Source organism: Carlito syrichta, unplaced genomic scaffold (genome assembly GCF_000164805.1).
Source record: "Carlito syrichta isolate Samal-C Ts95f unplaced genomic scaffold, Tarsius_syrichta-2.0.1 Scaffold148222, whole genome shotgun sequence".
In the NCBI taxonomy this organism is placed as follows: domain Eukaryota; kingdom Metazoa; phylum Chordata; class Mammalia; order Primates; family Tarsiidae; genus Carlito; species Carlito syrichta.
The window spans coordinates 719080-740686 of NW_007092318.1; the positions used below are offsets into that span (position 1 = coordinate 719080).

General features: G+C 40.3%; 1 protein-coding gene across 1 annotated transcript in view; it reads left to right on the plus strand.

Annotated features, from left to right (window-relative positions):
• PHEX (phosphate regulating endopeptidase homolog X-linked) overlaps positions 1 to 21607 on the plus strand; it is a 142594-nt gene that overhangs the window by 59641 nt on the left and 61346 nt on the right. Inside the window, exons 6-9 of the mRNA XM_008050518.2 lie at positions 5192 to 5260; positions 8398 to 8514; positions 11366 to 11449; positions 12736 to 12881. Of these exons, the coding sequence (XP_008048709.1) occupies positions 5192 to 5260; positions 8398 to 8514; positions 11366 to 11449; positions 12736 to 12881 (416 nt within the window). The remainder of the gene's footprint in view (positions 1 to 5191; positions 5261 to 8397; positions 8515 to 11365; positions 11450 to 12735; positions 12882 to 21607) is intronic.

Sequence of the window (21607 nt, forward strand, 5' to 3'; positions counted from 1 at the left end):
AACCCGCAGGCTCAGGCAATCCACTCACCTCAGCCTCCTAAAGGTGCAGGATTACAGGCTAAGCCACCGAGCCCAGCTAATTTTTTGATTTATTGTAGAGATGAGGTCTCACCAAGTTGCCCAGGCAATTCTCTCACCTCGGCCACCCAAAGTGCTGGGATTATAGACATGAGCCACCATGCCTGGCTTGTCTTTAATACTTTCTTAAATGTTTCTTGTAGAACTGGTCTGGAGGCAGCATAAATCCTTAGGGATTGAATGTCTGGGAAGGATTTTAATGCTCTATCACTGAGGAAACTTAGCTTAGCTGAGTAGGTAATTTTTGGTTGAAATTATTTATCTTTGAGAACTTTGAAGATTGGGCTCCAAACTCTCCTAGCCTGAAGTGTTTCTATAGATAAGTCTGCTGCTATTCTAATTGGTCTTCCCCAGGAGGTAGTCTGACCTTTCTCTCTTGCTGCCTTTAGAATTTTTTCTTTTACATCTACCTTGTATAGGTATTACTATGTGTCTGGGAGTAGGTCTTCTCATTTGTTGTCTTGCAGGGGTTCTCTGAATCTCTTGTGTCTGAATGGTCACATCACTGATGAGATGAGGGAAGTTTTCTTGGATAATTTCATGGAATGTTTGTTCCAGGCTAGTCTCTGTCTCTCTCTCTGCCTCAGGGATTCCAATTAATCTTAGGTTCGACCTCTTGAAATAATCTCTTATCTCTTGGAGGTTTTGTTCTGTCTTTTAAAGCTTCTTTTCTATGTTTTTGACAGTTTGGGTTAGTTCTATATTTTGGTCCTCAAACTCTGAGATTCTTTCTTCTGCTTAGCTAATTCTGCTTTCTATGCTTATCAGTTTTTTGTTTATTTCATTCACTGTATTTTTGTTGCTGTTATCTTAGTTATCACCTCCTTCATTCTTTCTTCTTGTCTCTCCTCATTTCTATTTATTCTCTCTATTAATATCATGATATCTGGGTTTGTGTTTTGAGACCAGTCATTCTGGGGACTCTTCATTGTTTGATTTCCAGAGACTGTATTCTCAATGTCTGACCTCCCAGGGGCCTGTGTGAGACTCATATCCTTTCTTTGGTTCTTCTTTATTTGTGTAGGTTTTCCTTCCCCTCTTTTTTTTTTTTTTGAGTTGGAGTCTCACTCAGTCGTCCAGACTAGAGTGCAGTGGCTGCTCCCGGCGACCACAGCCTTGACCTGCTGGGCTCTGGCGATCCTTCCGCCTCAGCTTTCCGAGTAGCCAGAATTACAGGCATGTGCTACCACACCCGGCTGATTTTTTTGATTTATTGTAGAGATGAGGTCTCGCTGCCCAGGTGAGTCTCGAACCCGTGGGCTCAGGCAATCCACTCACCTCAGCCTCCAAAGGCGCGGGATTATAGGCTGAGCCACCGATCCTGGCTCTACCCCTCTTTTCTTTACCTCTTCTTTAAGTCTGTTGTTCAATGATGGGGGGGATAACTTTTATTTCTGTTTGCTCAATCTCCTGTTCTTCCTTATGTAGATCCTCTGGTTTTGCTCAATTCTGAAGCTGGACTAGGGGTGGGGGCCTGTGATTTTTGCAGTTTTGAGATTTAATTGAGGAAGGAACTGTGATTCAGAAGCTATCTTCAGATCCCAGTATCTGCTGACAGGTGTGTGGGCCCCCTGGAACCCATTTCCCACTGCCTTACAATATGCCCATGCAGTGGGGGTGTCTGTTTGACCAAGAAAGCAAAATGAGATAAGAAAAGAGAAAATAATAGAAAATGGAAAGAGGAAGATAAAAGGGAGGTTGAGAGAGAGAAGAGGAGGGAAAAAAGACAGGTGTACCACCTAACAAACAGCGACAAAGACACAAAAAAACAAAAAAGACAAAAACATGCAGACAGTCATACAAACAACCCCCATTAGTGTACTCTTTCTCAAAAATACCATACATAAACAGAAAATCTAAATAAAATAAAATAAACAAAGCAAGTACAAAAATGTAAACAAAAACAGAAAGAAACAGAAGAAAAAAACTAAAAAGAAAAACATGCTTTCTGGCAGTTTCTGTGAGTCCAGGTTCCTTTCAGGTCTCTGCTTTATGGAGCAGCTCTGGTCTCTAGTCCCTCCACTCTGCTCTCAGTACAGGTTGATAGGGTTGGTCTCAGCCTAGGTCAGATGCCCCACAGACTACTGTGGGAGAAAGGTGGATCAGATCCAGACTCACCCTACTCACTGCTACTCCTGTCAAGTCTCCTACTCAGATCTGACATGTCTGTGCCTGTTCCAGTGTGAGGGAGGGGCGTCTGTGTCTCTGAGTTTGATGAGAAAATAGCTTCTAGGTCCCAAGATGGAGGCCGGGCAGAGTTAGATGGGGTAATGCAAGTCTTTGCCGGGTCCTGGCACTGAGAAGATGGCACCCGTTGGCATCCTGTCACTAGTGTTGTAACTTTATTCCAGATTTCCAGTACCTGCCTTCTTGTGCCAGGTCTGCTGCTGCAGGTGATGGTGTGCATCAGGTGCTGGTGCTGAGGAGGGGCTGTTCTCTGCTCTCTCCTCTCAAGAGAGCCCCTAGAATGGCAGACAATCTTGTGCACCCGGTCTCCAATCTCAGGGCAGTGGAGGGTTGCAGTCACCTCCAGAGGAGAGATCCCCAGGTGCACGAACCTGAGTCTCCCCTCAGAGGGACTTTCACTCACCCACCAGCACACACCCACTCATGCAGAGAGTCTTTATGGACACTTGGCTTTTGTGGAGACTCTCACAGTCTATCTGGTTCCCTCACCATCTTGCCCCTAATCTCCCTAAATTATTTTAAGGTGCAAATTAGAGATTTAATTTGGAAAAATCTTCTGCTGTTGAGGTCCATTTCATTTAGTCTTTAGTCAGTTGCTAATAGTCAAGGCAAAACAAGCCATAGATTTAGAGACGGTACTGGAAGTTTTTTTTAAACTAACATTTACATACAGTTAAATTCACTTTTTGTCATGTATGTAGCTATAAGTTTTGACCAATGCATGTAGTCATGTAGCCACCAATGCAATCAAGAAGTGAAAGTCCTGTCATCCACCCTAAATCACCTCATACTATCCCTTTGTAGTTCACCTTTCTCCTCATCCTCAAGTTCTGGCAGTCATCACTTTGTTCCCTGTCCCTGTAAGTTTTGTATTTCTCAGAATGTAACTAAGGGTGACCAATGTTGTTACCATATCCAATCATTTTCTTTTATTGTTGAGTAGTATTCTGTGGCATACTGCAGTTCATCCATTGATGGGTTGAAAGGCATTTGTGTTTTTTCCAGTTTTTGGTGATTTTGAATCAAATTACATACAGGTTTTTGTTTGAGTATAAGTTTTCATTTCTTCTGGGTAAATAAATACCTAGGCACGGTATTGCTGGCTCATATGTAAATGTGTTTAACTTTTTAAGAAACTGTCAAAGTAGATTTCTTCCAAAGTGGCCGTGCCATTTTACATTCCCACCAGCAGTGTATGAGTGATCCAGTTTTTCCATATTCTCACCAACACTTGTCAGATTTATTTTTTGCCATTTTAACAACTGTGTAGTAGTGTTTTATTGTGGGTTTAATGTACATTTTTCTGATGACTAACGATGTTGGGCATTTTTTCATGTGCCTATTTTTCATCTTCATTTGTTCTTTGGTAAGGTGTCTGTTCATATCTTTTGCTCAACTCTAAATTGGGTTGTTTGTTTTCTTATTGCTGAGTTTTGAGGACTCTTTATGTGTTTTGGATACAAGTTCTTTGTCATATATATGATTTTCAAATATTTTCCCCCGTTCTGTGGCCTGATTTTGTAAATTATTTTTCTTCTTTGAGAAAGCAGGATTTATTGAGAGGATAGAAGAGCTCCCACAGTGGAAGGAATGATTTTTAAAATTCTTAACAGTGTCTTTCACAGAGCAAAATTTCTAAAATGTAAAAGTCAATTTTTTTTTTTTTTTTTGAGTCAGAGTCTCACTCGGTCGCCCAGACTGGAGTGCAGTGGCCGCTCTCGGCCACCGCAGCCTCGCCTGCTGGGCTCCGGCGATCCTTCTGCCTCAGCCTTCCGAGTAGCTGGAATTACAGGCATGCATTACCACGCCCGGCTAATTTTTTGATTTTATTATAGAGATGAGGTCTCGCCTGCCCAGGCGGGTCTCAAACCCGCGGGCTCAGGCAATCCACTCACCTCAGCCTCCCAAAGGCACGGGATTACAGGCTGAGCCACCAAGGCAGGCTTAAAAGTCAATTTTTTAATGTTTTCTTTTAAGGATTATAGTTTTGTTGTCATATCTAAAAACTCTGTCTAACCTCAGGTCACAAAACTTTTTCCCTATATTTTCCTCTACAAGTGTTATATTTTTAGGTTTTGCATTTAGATTTGTAATCCACTTTCAGCTAATTTTTTGTGCAAGATGTGAGCTATCAGTCAGGGATCATTTTCTCTTGCACATGGATGTCCAGTTTTTCTAGCACATTCTTTGAAAAGACTGTCTTCTTTCTTTTGATTGCCTTTAAGGTGCTGAAAGTGATAATTCAAGAATTTATACTATACTTCTCTTTCACCATGATTCTACTTATTTAGTTGTCTGCTTGTTATTTGTGTTTTTATTACTTCTCCTAAATCTTCCAGAGAGGGTTCTAGAATTTCCAAAGTCTTCCCAAAGCACAATAATTACTTGATTACTTTCAAATAAAAAATAAATGCAGCACATTTTATTTTAGAAGTAGGGAGGTAGAAAGTCTGATTAATCAACTCTATCCATAGTATTTTGCAAAATACTATAGTGAGAAGAATACTGAATCTGGTGACAGGAGACAATGATTTTACTCTGAGCTCTGCCCAACAATGTTACCTTAGGAAAGTCACATCAGTTTTTTGGCCTTTACTCTCCCCGCCCCATCAAACAAGGGGGAAAAGCCAATGTTTTCTATGATCAATTTCAATTCAAATAGCCTTGATGCTATTCAGCCCTGACAGATTCTCAAAGGGTTTAGAAAACATGAATCAGGAATGCAGGGTGGGTCTCAGATTCTTTATTATGTCTGTCATCACCAAAGTGTCCATTTGCATGTAGCTCTGAATGTAGTGAATTCTTTTTGTAATGGTGACATGAGTTCAAAATGTGACTGGGTTGCAGATGATCTCATGACTCTTGTTAACATGGTACATAAGAGCTTACAATGATAACAGAATGCTTTCTGTTTTTGTTTTAACAGCTGGACCAAGCAACGCTCTCCCTAGCTGTGAGGGAGGACTACCTTGATAACAGTACAGAAGCCAAGTCTGTAAGTTTTACTCATATTCAACTATGTGCCTTGTCAGGTTGCTGTCAGCTTTATTTGTTGTTCTGAGGTCCCTGTTTCTTTACTGGAAATGGGCAATGTGCTATTCAATGACTATATTCCCAATACAGGAAGCAAATGCCTTTTATTCAGACAGATGAATTCTACCCCTGTCTTCTGTAAGTGTGGACATCAAGGCTATACAAGTCCCCGTGCTCAGTGCTCTCATAATCTAGCTGGAGAGATAGCACACCCAAGTGAAGTTACCAAGAAATGAACTTGCAGTCCCTCAGAAAAGCTCACTATCCATTACAGAAATAAAGCTTGGGAAGAGATACCCAGGAAGCCAATGGTTCTCAAATTGTACTGCTTTAAGAATCACCTGGGAGGCTTCTATTAAATGTCGATTCTTGGGTTACAGCCAGAGAGTTTGACTTAGTAGACTTGAGGTGGGGTCTGGGAATGTGTATTTTAACATGTGCCCCAGGTTAATGGAGGGTTAATGAAAACTAGAAAGGATCAATCGGGTTAGACTTCTTGGGTTGGTTTGGAAACCTAGTAGTTTCCTGGAGATTGAAAAGTGCTGATTCATTTCTGACACTTTGAATTCATTTTGGAAACTTTATTGAACTTCCAAAGGAGCCTCAGACCTAGGTCCCCTGGGTCTATACTGATACTAACCTCTTTCTATACACAAAAGGCTCTGGAGGACAGAACACTAATGAAGATACTAGGTAACTTTCTGACTGAGGACACTCAAAGAGGGTTGGCAAATGTTCCTTCTTGAAAGTGGTCAGAATGAACTTTATTCAATCTGGGGTGAGGAGTGGTGCCTCTGTTTTACTGGGGTCTCAGCAACCAGGCTTGAAATAATCTTTCCCTGTAACCAATCAGTCAAGTTCTCGTGATTCCACCTTCAAAATGTCTCTTCCATTCACCCGGTTACTCCTTTCTGTCCTTAATGCCCTAGATCAGATCCTTATTAACTCTTGCCTTGACTATAGCAAGTAGCCTTTTAACGATTACCGTCTCCCATTCATTCCGTTTCCTCCTGAGCACCACTTGACATGATCTGTTCTCAAAAAATGCTTTTGCTCCTAACGTAGTGTCTAAATTCCTTAGAGAGCTTTCAAGGACTCTTCATGACTTGATCCCAAACCATCTTTTCTATCTCATCTACTTTTGTTTTTCCTGCAACAAAAGCAGCTCACCCACTTCACAGGAGGACTCCTCACTGCTTTTGAACCTGTTCTCTCAAATGTTATGTCCCCAATGAATCCATGCTGGAATTCCTCTCCAGTTCTTGTGCTTCCAAGCACATAGCAGCTCTATTGAGGAACTTACATTGATATTTCTAATGTTATGGTTAGTAATTAAATGTTTATCTTCCTCATTGGATCACACACTGTTTGAGAACCAGACACAGCATTATTTAATTTTTCTCTGTACAGTCCTCCCTCATTATATGCACAGAGTGTCTAGCAAGCCACCTCGCATATGTATTGAGTAGGTATTCAATAAGTATGTTTTGAATTGAATTGGGAATGGCAAAAACATTGCTTCTAATTACAACTATTCGACGATTTTCTTTTTCTTTTTTTTTTTTTTTTTTGAGTTGGAGTCTCACTCTGTTGCCCAGATTGGAGTGCAGTGGCCGCTCCTGGCCACTGCAGCCTCGACCTGCTGGGCTCCGGCAATCCTTCCACCTCAGCTTTCCAAGTAGCTGGAACTACAGGTGCGCGCTACCACGCCCGGCTAATTTTTTGATTTATTGTAAAAATGAAGTCTCGCCAAGTTACCCAGGCAGGTCTCGAACCTGCGGGCTCAGGCAATCCACTCACCTCAGCCTCCCAATGGCGCGGGATTACAGGCTGAGCCACCGAGCCAAGCTTACGACTATTTTCAAAGCTTCCTTACTGATTCAACAAATATTTATTAAATACCACTATATAGGTCTTGAGGTCATACACATAGTAAATATAGCTTACAGAATTGGGATGTAGATCAGAAAATCTTATTCCCATAGCATGATGAGGAGGCCAGTTAATATCTGGTATATTGAATCTGACAAATATGTCTGAAATGAGAGGTGAAATGAGAGATTCTTTAATTCCCATGAAATAAGGTTCCCCCTTGCCACTCAATGACATATGGATAGTGGAGAAATAAGCATGTAAGGAGGAAACTCTAAATTTGCTAGAATTAACTCTTGCCTTGACTACAGCAAGTAGCCTTTTAACAGTTACCATCTCCCATTCATTCCGTTTCCTCCTGAGCACCACTTGACAAGTTCTGTTCTCAAAAAATGCTTTTGCTCCTAACGTAGTGTCTAAATTCCTTAGAGAGTTTTCAAGGACTCTTCATGACTTGATCCCAAACCATCTTTCTTATCTCATCTACTTTTGTTTTTCCTGCAACAAAAGCAGCTCACCCACTTCACAGGAGGACTCCTCACTGCTTTTGAACCTGTTCTCTCAAATGTTATGTCCCCAATGAATCCATGCTGGAATTCCTCTCCAGTTCTTGTGTTTCCAAGAACTTTGGAATTTGCTAGGTTTCTTATCATCACTTCTTTCTTTTCTCCCTTCTTTTTTCTCTAAGTTGGGAATCAGAACTTTGTAAATACTGTACAAAATTGACAAGATACAGGGCTGCTATCACTGGTCTTTTATTTCTTAATGTGAAGGTGGGTGAATTGAGCTGGAAGATAATAAATCACACTTTCTAACAGTCTTCATGGATCAGGCCTCCTGATTTTAGAAAGAGTTCTTTCCCATTATTTTATTAAAACCTCACTTGCCTGGAAAGAGGACATTTGACCTTTAACTTTTTATTCTGGGCTTATTTGGAGATGTTTTATGTATCCATAGTATCACTGGTTGCATAAAAACTAGACCTCTTGATGCTTGATAGCTGGACATCTCTGTCATGGAAATAGTACCCAAGTAGCTATCACTTTTTTTTACCTCCCAAAGTGATAGGTAGGTGGCTGGTATTGCATAATGCCTGTATCATACTTTGAGAACTGAGTGAAAATAAAGGGCATTTATTTCCACTTGCTGTTTCTGCTCTTCTGTGTCTCTGAAACGTATTTCCTAATAGGCTGTTTTCATGGTCACGTGCTTCTTTATCTCTTATAGTATCGGGATGCCCTTTATAAGTTCATGGTGGATACTGCTGTGCTTTTAGGAGCTAACAGCTCCCGAGCAGAGCATGACATGAAGTCGGTGCTTAGACTGGAAATTAAGATAGCCGAGGTAAGTATTAATTGAAAATCTCTTTCCTTTCCTTTCTCCCCTCTCCTTAAAGGTAGTATATCCCAGGAAAGATAAATTGCAACCAAATAATAGCATTTTGTGTCATTTCCCTTTGGGTCTAAGGGTAGAGCTAATAGCATTCCCTCTGGGAAGTAACAAGAACCATGACAGAAAGAAAAGCTCTTCATTCCTTCATTTCTCTGGTTTAAGCCCATTCAATGCTCATATGTTTCTCAGCTGTGGCCAAAGAATAGCAGCAGGGAGATCCTCTGACTGTTTTCCTAGAAAAAATTATTATTTGGCTAAAATAGAAGATAGGGGTTGAATAAATCCTTATTTATTTGACTTGAATGGAAGATTGCATGTAATCCAGTCTACATTTTATACCATTCCCACTCAGTTTCAGTCTGACATAGGTTCTGGGCTCAGGGAAGTCTGTCCACCAATACTGGCTATAAAAGTTGATATAGAAAGGGTGTAGGGCATGCTGGTAAGCATTTTTAAGCTACCTTTCTGGTATTACTTTGTATCTACTCCTGTTTTTCATTCTTTTCTTACTCTACCTTAATAAGTCATTGTGTCATATGCATGTCACAGAATTACATGCTTTTGTAGGTACCTTAAATTTTTTTATGCTTATGATAGAGTCAAAAAGATATAAAAACAAACTTGTGGGACAATAATGAGATATCCTAAATGATTGGCTTCATTTATAGAATAACTTTTTTCCAGAAGAACCAAAGTGTAAAATCCTTCTATGTTCCTAGGCCCAGTGGGTACAAATATAATGAAATCTGCTTGTGGGGAAACCCCGTAGTGAAAAAAAAAAAAACTTTTACCAAGAAACTTTTACGTACGGTTTGGGGGTCTCTTATAGTGGAAATTGGTAAAAATCCTGAGGTGAATAAGAGTCCAAGTGTTACTGGTTTTGTGTTTGGTGAATTGGTGGTAGTGTATTGCAGTAGGGAGTAGGGGTGAAGAATGTCAGAAGGAATTAGCTTCTGTCTCTACTGTGATGATGTCCGTTTATGCCTCTCTCCGAACTCTTACTTGCTATGCAAAAGGTTCATTCTTGCATCTCACCTTTGGAGATTCTGAAGACAGAGGGCTGCAGATGTTTTGAAATCCAATACTGTGCCTGTAAGCCATGTCTAGAGGCTATCTGACTTCCCTTTCCAGGCAAATACGAGGCACAGAGCTCTAATTTGGACTGTAACTCTGATACAGCAGGGAAGGGCTAGCCCTGAGCCAGGGATTTGGACCAAAAAAAGAACTAAAACACCTGGACTGAGGCAAGATTAGGAATTGTCAAGAGGCTAAATGGGGCAACAAATCTATTGTGTGGAAGGGAGTAGCTGGCAGGGAGCTGAAAACAGCTGTGAGACCAAAGGACTCCAACCTGGGGCTGTGAGATTCTAAGGGAGGAGGAGTGGGTAGAAGAGAAGTGTGGACATTCTCTGAGGCAATGATTCATAAAGAGCCAGGAGGCTGTTTATGAGGTAAACATGGTCTCTCCTGTGGAAGGTGAGGAGGAAGAACTAAGGGCACTAAAGCACTTAGAAAATGGGGCAGTTGTTTGCCACTCAGCCCTCTAATTTTGCTTGAAAAATCCATGGTGTGTGGATTTTTGGCCTGATAGTAATGCTAACTTCCATCTTTTACACCTCAAGGACACTAAGTACATTCAAAATTAGTGAGACATATAGTCCAAGGAAAACCAGTGAAGCTGGGGAGACAGGGCAGCCCAGTCAAGTACCAATAAGTCCTTGTAAATATAGCCATTGATGTGTGTGTTTAACCGATCCCAGCTAGAGAGATATGTACCTCAGGAGAGATTTTGTTGATGGAGTGGTCCTTGTGATTAGAATCAAGTGGAGTTTCCTTGAAAAGGCTTACTAGAGACAATGAATCTTGAATAGTCTGGAATCATAGTTCAGACCATGGAGATGGTAGTGGTGGATAGGAGATAAAAAAGTAGGAGAGTAATGTGTGTTGTGGAATGTGGCAAGTTGAATGCAAGGGGATTGGAAAATGGAAGACCTGAAGGGAAAATTATGATATGATTTAAGGGTGAGCATGGGAGTTACTGCCTGTTAATGGAAGTGATAAGATGACCATTGAAGAAGATAATCTTTGCTGCTATTCTTAAATTAGGTTAAACATGGTGGAGGCTAGAAGTTTAGCTTTGGTGTTGGCCAAATGGCCAAGAGCATGAGCACTGGGAATAGAAAGAATATAGAGTCAGGGCTGGAGAGACAGGCTTTAAAATGTGGATTTAGGCAGTAACTGAATCCACACCTCCAGCATCAGGGCTAGCAGAATCTCGAGGCCAAAGAAACAAGAGGGGAAAATGAGGGAATGAGCTGTTGACAAAATAATCTTGGGTAGCAATGGTATCCAGATAGTCTTGTGTTCATCAGTGTAAATTTGTCCCTAGAGATGAAGGGATGGTCTATAGTTCATGAAATATTGAGATCATTATCTGGAGACTGCAGGTGAGTGTGAGATGTTTGCCTCAATTGTTTAACTTCAGTTTGACTGTCAACACTGAGCCAGCAATATATTTTTGGCCATCCACATTATAAATGGGGGGAAGGTGGGGGGAATTCTGGATAGTTCTTTTTGTACCGGGGACAATATTTCACATGGAAGAGGACATAAAAATTTATTTTATTTTCTTAACCATAACCCAGCTTAAAGTGATGTCTTTTTTTTCTCTCCCACCAGTTGGGCACCACACCAAAATCTTGAAAAACTTTATACTATGCAGATGTTTTGGCACATGTAGAAAGTAGTCATGCAGCAAGAAATGGTTCATTTGAAAAAAATAACCAAAATTTCTTTCCAACAGATCATGATTCCACATGAAAACCGAACTAGTGAAGCCATGTACAACAAAATGAACATTTCTGAACTGAGTGCTATGATTCCCCAGGTCGGTGAAAACTATCCAGAAAGCTTTCTCTTAACTGGTCATTTTACAAGTGATTGTATTTCATCTGCATGCAAACTTTTGCCTTGTAAAACCTACTATCAGTCTTTTTGGTTATCATCATCTTTGTCAACAATCACATAAAATATCTCTTGTCTGTGTATTGGGATGCCTTCTGTTGAAGGGAACAGAAAATCTTTCCAACAGTGGCTTAAAACTTAAAAACTTAAAGCCAGTTCTCTTACATGACAATATTCTTGTCCTTGGTTCAGCTGTTTAACAATGTTGTCAAAGACCCAAGTTCTTTCTATCTTTCCATTTCACTCTTTTTAGTATGTTGGCTTTTTGACTTCATGTTTGATGACTCATGGTTGCAAGGTGTCTAGCACAGCTCCATATATCACATCCGCCATCAAGGAAGGAGAAAGGGCCAGTGATGTGTCTAATTTGTATATCAGAATAAACAAAAAAGCCTTTCTAGAATATTCCTAAATGTATTCCCTTTATTTCTTATTGGGTAGGATTGGGTCACATGGCCACCCCTAACTACAAGGGAGGCTGAGCAAGGGAGTAACTGGTTTTACATTTCAGTAATGGAGGCAAGCAAGGGAGAAAAGGTCAGGAAATGACTTTTATGGTAGCCAATTGAAAACACCAAATGGTGTTTTAGGTAAGATGATGATGCTCTGAAGTCACATGGGGACATGTGACTTTCTATTGATGTTTGTTTTCTCATGTGTTAAGAAAGGCTGTGTCAGAGAGAAGACCAGGAATGTACTGGGGCGTCTGATCCACGTGTATGTGGAAGTGAGGGAGAGTACAGAACAGAGAGAAGAAGGGAGAGAGGAGGCATGCGAGATAGAGGAAGAACTTAGAAGGAAGAAGGGAAGTGCTGGAGAGAAGGAGGGGAGAGTGTAGGAGGAAGAAAGGCAGGGAGAACATAAAATAGAGGAAGATTACATGAGGGAGAAAGAGAGCAGAATGGATAGAGAAAGAAGAAGGGGAGAGTTCAGGAGGGAGGGAGAGTGCTGGAGGGGGCCAAAGGAGTGTGTGAGTGTGTGTGTGGGTGTCCTCCAGATGTAGATGGTACAGAGCACATGTTCCATTTGTGATTAAGGCAATAGTTCTGGATGGAAATAATCAGGAATTTATTTTCTAGACTTGAGCAGTTGCATCTTTAATTATTTGGTGTGAAATCACAAGGAATGAATTATGTTCAGTCTACTTTATTTGCCTTTCTTGATGCCTAACAGAGGTTCTCTCACTGTTTTTTTCTTCTCTTCCCTCAGTTTGACTGGCTGGGCTATATCAAGAAGGTCATTGATGTCAGACTCTACCCACACCTAAGAGACATCGGCCCCTCAGAGAATGTGGTGGTCCGAGTCCCACAGTACTTCAAAGACTTGTTTAGGATATTAGGCTCTGAACGGAAGAAGTAAGAACTTTAATGTGAATTTTACTGTGACTTTGCTTTTTTCTTTAAATTATAGGGGCTTTCTTTCTCATATCCTTTGAAAACTGTTTTTAAAGAATGTTACATCAAAAGAATCATAGGGAAAATTGTGGTGCCCTTTGTGATGAATTGGCCAAAACCATTGTCTGGTGTAATTTACTTGCTGTGATACTAAATACTCCAAGTTTTTGCCTTTTATTTCTGGTCTTTCTTCATACTGTTCTCTATGAGAGCCTAAATTGTTTATGAGTTTTGGAAATTAATTATATAATGATGTTATTTTCTAAGATTTCTATATGCTATGTGTACATCTTTTTATCTCTGGTTCATTCTCAATCTTTTGCTGCCTTTTTTCCCCCGGTTCCTTTTCAGCCACTAAGTCACCTCTGGCAATATACTGAAGTATCTATGTTGAAGAGACACATGACCACTTTGAAAACTGTATAAAAATTGCACTGATGAAACAACTTTAGGAACTGTCAGGTTTTTTTATTTTAAATAATGTTTTAGAATTTCTTGCTTTGCTAGTTTAGTACTGAAAAAAAAAATAAAAATGCTCAAGAAAGAGAATTTTACATGTTCATTAAGGCATTCAGCTTTGACTACAGAAAGTGAATCACAGAAAGGTCAGCTAGTTTATAAAACAATTTACTGAGGTAATTCCTGGGCAATGATTAAAAAGAATCATATTTTCTTATTTGGAGTCATACAAGGCTGTGTTGCCAGGAGCTATGTGAAAAGGAAAAAAACAAGGCACCTACAAAAGTCCTAGGAATAAAATGTAGCATCCGCCCCCATCTATACAAACACTTGGACACTTAAGAGCTGCTGCTATTTAAACATATTTTTTTATAATGAAAGTAATCTGTGCTCACTGAGGAAAACATACAGAAAAGGGAGAGAAGAAACAAATTCACTTGAAATTCTTTCAGTTTGAGATAAGTAGTGATTCTTTGAAAATTTTTTAAAGGAAAATTGAATTTAGAGGTAAGTGTATGTGCAGGGTAGAGCGTTGTATTTGAAGTGTGCTCTGTGGACCAGTAATGCCATCAGCATCACCTCAGGTATTTGTTTAAAAATACAGATTCCAAGGTCATCCTCCCTACAGTTTGATACAGTAGAGCTAAGAAGGGGCTCCAGGAATCTGTATTTTAAATAAGTGCCCCAGGAGAGTTTTCTCTTAGGTGGGTAGAGGTGAGAAGATCACTGCATTAGAAAATTTGTTGGTAAGTACTTCCTAGCTCTGAACTACTATCTATATGACCCAAATAATTTTCTATTCATGTCATTGAGTTATAGAGCACATTTAAAATTTTGATGGTAATTTTCATTGAAAAGCATAGTTTGCTATGCTATATATTCATTCTTTAGCACCTAGTGAGCTGGTTTCTTCTAGTGTCCGTGTTAAAAGAGTAGATACTTCTGGACATTATGTAATAACTTTTTTTTTTTTTTAAAGCCTAATTTACAACCAGGGGATAGATTGGGACTTGGTTTACTGTATTAGAAAAATCATTTTTATGGTAATGATTATACTTTGGATTGCAGGACCTTTTATAATAACAGAAAAGACAATGATTGGAGGGAGGTTTTACTCTGGTTCTTGTCAAAATGATAGCAACTTGGACAATGTCAACATAGTGATTAACAGTAAAAACTATAGAGATGGAAAAATCACCTGCAGACGTTATGTGTGTTTAAAGATTCACTTAAAAATAAAGACAAAACCCAAATCTCTTCCATGTAGTTTATTCCTCAACAACCAATTCATCAAAAATGACTTATATTCCGTGTATTCTTGTGAGATGTCAAGACACTATATGCATCTTGAGAAAACTAACAAACTTTATTTGCATTCTCCAGTGAGGTTTTTACGATGCTAATCGTGTTTGATCTTCACTTGTGCAGCATTATAGGGCTAGTTGAGAAAAAGTCTTCTTGGGTCCCCATAGTTACAATATTAGTCAGGATATGCCAGTTGCTGTAACAAGAGCCTCTGAATTCTCATTGACTAAATTGTACCTTCTGCTTATGGAACAGTCCAACATGAGTGTCCCTGTAAAGTAGCTTTCTTCCAGGTAGAGACTCAGGAATCCAGGCTTTATCCATCTTGTAGCTCGGCCTTCCTCTGGGTTTTTGGCATCCTCTTCATTTTGCTGGAGAATAGGGAAAGAGAGAGGGTGGAGGATTGCACAGGTTTTTGTGGGAAGGCCTAGATGTGGACTATGTCACTTCTACCCATATTCCATAAGCCAGAACTCAGTCATGTGACTCATCTCACTGTAGGGGAGGCTGGGAAATACACCCTAGCTTTGTGCCCAGGAGGAAAAGGTGTTGGAGTTTCCCTAGGTACACTTCTCTCAAAAAGCTTATCTCATTTTGTTGAAATGAACACTTTTCTTTCAATGATGAATGCCTTCCTGTCCCCTGCCCCACCCTATAACAAAGTGAGCACCTGATGGTAGATGTGATTGCTTTTTTAGCTTCAAGACCTTGAACAGTGCTTCTCACGTAGTAGACATCTGTCAAAGATTTCTAGAAATTAACCAGATGCCCCATCACTACTATCCATGAGATGACATAATGGCAGAACAACAATCCAGGTAGGGGAGAGTGGAAAAAAGTGGATATTGAGCACCTGGAATGATGGGACTAGAGTGAACCTGGATGTTGCCTTCAGGGCTAGAGGCTAGAGAGCTGAGAAGCTGGTTTGGACTCGGTATGTATAGAGGAAAAACTTCAGCTTATTGTTCCAACATCCTCCCACCTCTCCCCTAGAGGCACCATTGAAGAAATAGCCAGACAAGCCTTCTCACGTTGGGTGTCTCTGTGCCACCTGTGTTCTGGGAATCTGTCCATGAAAATCATGCGTGGGTCACAACGGTGTTAACTACCATTATGATTAACAATTATCTTTGATCTTTGCAACAATTCTATGTTGTGTTCCCATTTTACAGGGAAGGAAGCTGAGGTTAAGTGTCTTGGCTGGGAACATCTCTAAGTAGAAGCAAAATTGGGATTCTAAATTAGGTGACCCTTGTTTCTGTGTCCTCTCTCTCTCTCTCTCTCTTTTTAAATACATGTCCTTCTATGGAAAAGAGACTTTTCAGATGCTTCACTGCTCACGTTGGAGATACTAGTATATTGTACCTCCAGCTAGTAAAAATTGCTAGCTTTGGGAATTCTCCTGCCATTTTCAGGGTTTTAAAGCCATCCTGTGTTGGTATCAACTACCCATTTCTTGACTGTTGCTTCCCCCCTTATATTATGTCACTGCCAGCCTGGTGGGATTTGGAGTCTCACTTTTTGACTGAGTGGCAGAGGGGACAGTGGCACTGACTCTTTGGTAGGTAATGTGTGTCACAGAACTAGATCAATAGATCCCCCAGCAGTGGTGGTTCCGGAGACTGCATGTAGCCCAAGGGAGTAGTCAGCCATTGGAGGCATGAGCTGGAGGGGAAGAGGAGCTGGTGGGGAAGAGGAGCTGGTGCCTGTGGGGAAGAGGAGCTGGTGAGATGGAGAGAGGATGAGGAGGCAGTGATATGCTGGATCCCTCAAGTTATGCACATCTCTTCCTAACTCGATATTCAGTCATCTCATGTTGATAGTTTGAAAGCAACTGTGTTGGAGTTTGCTACCATGGAAATTGGCAGATACTATACAGACTTTTCTCTCTTTCTATTCCTCTCAACTCTCCTCTCCACTCCTGACTTGAGGCTGCCTCAGACACTTACCATCTTCTTTGATCTGAGGAACAAGAGTGGGAGGGGGAGAGGCCGAGGAAGGATGGTGTCAGTGAGAGTTGACTTGGGCTTCTCTTCTGGCTAGGCCTGGCCTTGTGGACATCATCTGCGCCAGAGCTTTTTAGAAGGATGGTCTAAAGCAAACCCTTGGAGTTTTGCCAAGGAATTTTTTGCCCCTGTGAGCTCTCCTGTCTATAGTTTCATTTTCATATAAAGCAAGCATAATGTACATTGAGATGATTCTTGTTGCACGTTCCCAGAGTCTTACCTGGAAAATGGGATGTTATGTGGCCCTCTCACAGGTTTCAGTTCTTCTGAGGGTGATCTAAGACTTGCTAGTCAAAGAATGGCCCACAGATGAATAGTAGAGGCATTACCAGGGAACTTGTCAGAAATTCAGACTCTCAAGTTCTGCCCCAGAACTAGAGTCAGAGTAAGTTCTTTGCATAAGATCCTCAGGGGACTCATAGACACATTCAAGTTTACGAAGCACTGATTTAGGGTTTAGGAGGTCCTAGTTAAGCTGTGTGTGCAAAAGGATGAGGAGATGTTTTTCTCCCTGACAGGCATCAGAAACCCCTGGAGGACATATTAAAACACAGATTACAGGGCCCCATTCCCACAGATTCTGATTCCACAGGTCTGGGGTGAGGCCCAGAACTTTTCACTTGATCTTGGCCAAAAGGCCAAGAAGCGATTGAGGCCCAGAACTTTTCTAACAAGTTCTCAGGTGCGGCTGAAGCTGCTGGCCCAGGACATACTTTGAGAGCTACTGCCTTTGGCATATCTCCAGGCAGCCTGTAGGATTTAGGAAAACTCCTTTAATTTTGAGGGCCTTTGAGAGGAACCTCTCTGGCTCACCTCTGGCAGTGTGCCTGAGAGGAGCAAATGCAAGGTCTAGAATCTGAAAACCCAAATGTTAGTGCTAAATTTGACACATTCTTGGAAGTCCCTTGACCTCTGACCTTTGTTTTCTTCCTCTGAAATGAGGTTAATAATATCCACCCTATAGTGCTATCATGAGGATCAAAGACAGTATTTTATGATATCTTAAATGTAAATCAAATGTAACTTGCCACTACAAGTTAATTATGTCTTATCTAAAATGCTTGGGACTGAAAGTGTTTCAGATTTTGGATTTTTTTTTTTTTTAATGGAGTATACTTACTGGTTGAGCTTTCCAGATCTGAAAATTAAAAAAAGCTTCCGAATCAGAGACTTTAGGAAATGATTTTATGTTGCTGTCTTAGTGGCGGGTTCTCTTCTGGGATACTTTGCCTTTCTCTACTTTATTTATTACATTTGGGGAAATTACCATACGACTGAATATGCTTTTTTCTGGAATAAAAAGTTATTATGTGTTATTTTCTAGGAATATTGCTGAGTCTGATTTTTGTTTTGTTTTACGTTGTATTTGAGTATTAGGTGACAGTGATTCAATCATTATGGTGATATCTGTTCCTGGTGTGGTAATATTAGTGCTTCAAAGCTGTGCTTCATAGCACTCTGTTAGTATATTTAGAACATACCGAAGAAACACATTGGCGCCATTGTCTCACTGTGTGAGCTTCCCGGCACTCCCTCTTCCAGCTCTCAGAGGTGCAGTTGTTATGCTATCGTCTTAATAATGTTTTTGCCAGGGAGGTCTCACTATTCTGTATTCGTGCCCACAGAATTCTGCAAAGCACTTTTGTTGGTGTGTTTTGGGGTCTCTGTGACTGACCAGGAAATCTTGGCTGGATTAGAGGATTTAATTCATCACTGTGTGTGTGTGTGTGGCATAAGGAAAACATGCAGCCTTTAGAGTTAGACACTCCTGGGTCTATCCCAGCCTCCACTGCTTATTACAGTAGTTCTTCAATGTGACTGTACCCTGGACTGAGGTGGGGAGATTTATAAATATTGTTTATGGTAGGTCTCACTCTAGAGATTGTGATTTAATTGGTCTCTGGTTGCCTAGGCATTGGGACTTTTAAAAATTCCCCAGGTGATTCTACTAGTCTGAGACCCACTGAATTTGTGATCATGAGCTTATTTAATGGTTGTAAGCCTCAAATTTCCTTATATGTAAAGTGGTTATAACAACGTCTCTTCTATAGTGGTGCTTAGGATCATAGATAATGTAAGATGCCTATGTGGATGATTTTAGGGGCGTTGGAAACGCTCCTACTTCTGGAACCCCGGTATGCTCTGCCACACTGCCTCTTTCAGCATCACCATCAGTACCCATCCTAACAATTTCCCCAGTTAATCTGGCTCATCACCACCTCCTTGAAAGAATGGATTTTAAATCATGAAAGGACATCTACTGCTGTTGACCTTCTAATCTGCACCTGTGGAGCCAGCATAGCTCGCATACCTGACAAACAATGTTTGAAGGACAAAAAACATATAGACCTTGCATTGGGATTAGGAACTGCCCATTGATGACACCAGACCCTGATTGCTGTCTGCATCTCTCCAACGTGGCTGGCCTTTCTGGCCACTTCGTTGAGCAATGACCTGCTCACCATCCCCTCCAACACATCAACCAATCCCTCCATTATTTAGCCTGTCTGGAGTTTGTGTTCCTGCTTCCCACACCAAAACCTGTCAACCTTTTGGCATGCCCCTCTCATGAAGCCTGCCCTCAACCCTCAGTGTGAGGTGTATTGTCCTTTTGATGATGTGTCTGACACACGCTTGTAGGTGCCAGGATCTGCCAAATCATTATTTATGCACTTGCCTCGTCTCCTATGCTCAGCTAAAAGCTTCAGGAGATTAAGGACTATATCTTTCTCACCTTTCCATCTCCCCAGCTCCTAGAGCTATTAGTATATATGTGTCAACTGAGTGAATGAAAGAAAGATCGCTTATGTACTTACAGTGTGTCCCTTCAATTAAGAAAACTAATTATATGAACAAGCTGAAATCTGAAGTCCTGTGTTTTCAACTAGACTTTGAGTTCTCTAACTATAGGTGCTGGGTTCTTATCTCTGTACATTCCTTGTGGCATCTGGCACAATATTTGGCCAACAGTAAGTGCTCAGTAATTACTTCTTGTCTTTTTCTGGAGTAGAGATGTGAACACAAAAGTTTTGAAGGAATAACCTAAAACTATGTGTCTATTATAATGACCTAAATAGAGCAGGGATTAGGGCTAGACTTTGTTGATTAGTGTGTTGGTCTCCAAGGGGAATGCACATAATCAACATGATCCACTGGGTCCAACAAGAGAATTTTAGAACTTCTATATCTTTATTTTTAATTTAAAAAAATAAAGCTTTATTGAGTTCTATATTGATAACCATGGACCCTTCGCTCTTCATTTGATCTCTAGGGTGCACATGATATGGGCGAGGTAGTATCATCATCACTGGCTTGTTTTTATTCATTATATTAAAAATCATCTTGAACTGTTTGCATATACCTGTAGATGTATACATTTTGTTTTCTAGTTTATAAGTTTAATCCTCACAACATGAACAGGTAACTTAAAAAAATCTTGCAGAGAAACAGAAATTGAAACTATTACTGATAATATTAGCACAAGTGAATGACTACAGAATGGCATAAGTGACCCTTGTCCCAGGCTAGCATGCCATTTTGGTTAGCCAGATGACAAGGCAAAAACAATGGCGGTCTGACCAGATCTGATAAGGACATGTCAAAAATATTTGAAATAGTCAAGACTATGTGAAATGTGGATTTACATCCACTGTCATTGTTGTATTAGCCTTATTCTATTTGGATAATGTGTCTTAAAGAATAAACCTAATGGCATTTGAAGGATTAATTAATGACTTTAGAAGATATTTTATTTCATTTTATTTTTTCTTTTGAAATTTCTATTTAATATTTATTAGAAATATTCCTAACATATTAGTCTGTTAACATACCTCTATATAAATGAAAATAAGCATTCATATATTGAGTGTGTGTGTTAAAAATGATTGTACTGTTAGGAGTGCATGTGCACTGAGTCGGAATGCCATGCAAATGAGAGTGTTGGTTGTTCTTGATGGGCTGTGTAGCATCATCAGGCCCCGCTGCTCTCACGTGGTTGGCTGACCCTTGAGCCATCTTAGGAATGTGTATTATTAGTTGCCATGGTAATGTCACAGCTGGGAGGGGAAGGATCATTAAAACTCCATCATTATCATTGAGATAGAAATTAACTCAGATCACACATCCTTCTGAGGTCAGGTCATCTTTTGCTTATAGAGAAAGGCAATCCTTAAAATGTAACAGATTTTTAAAGATATGTATTATGGGCATTACATGAACACATGGAGTTGTTCATATGTTTGCAAGTGAGTGAAACCAAAAAAACTGGGAATGTACTCTGTGTCGAGCATTTTGTTACTTATTTTAAACTCACAATAACCATGTAAGGTAGGGATCATCCTCACTGTGTTATAAGGAAAGATAACATCAGAGTGCTTAAGTGACTTGCCCAAGTTCACATATTTAGTAAGTAGAGAATCAGGATGAAAATTGAGACAGTTGATATTAGCTAATATTTTGTTGTTCATTTCCAAAGGCAAAGAATACAAATGTATTGTGTCAAGCCACCTAATTCAGTAAGTCCTTACTTAACATTGTTGATAGGTTCTTGAAAACTGCAGCTTTAAGCAAAACAACATATAATGAAACCAATTTGACCATAGACTAATTGATATAAACAAGAGTTTAAATTCTGTGGCATATTTCTGGTCATAATAACATCACCGGTCTTCTAAATAAAGACCAAAACTCTTCTAATATTAAACACTGGCATATATATGAGCTAAACACACATTTAAGAAAGATTAGTAAAAATAAGTAAGATAATTTTTTACCCAGTTATTCCAGTTCAAGGTCACAGGTGATGGAGCCTGTCCTGGCACCTCATGGCACCAGGCAGTAGCCAACCCAGATAGGATGCCATCCCATCAGAGGGGCACCCACACAGATACCACACTCATTCACACTGGGACCATGTAG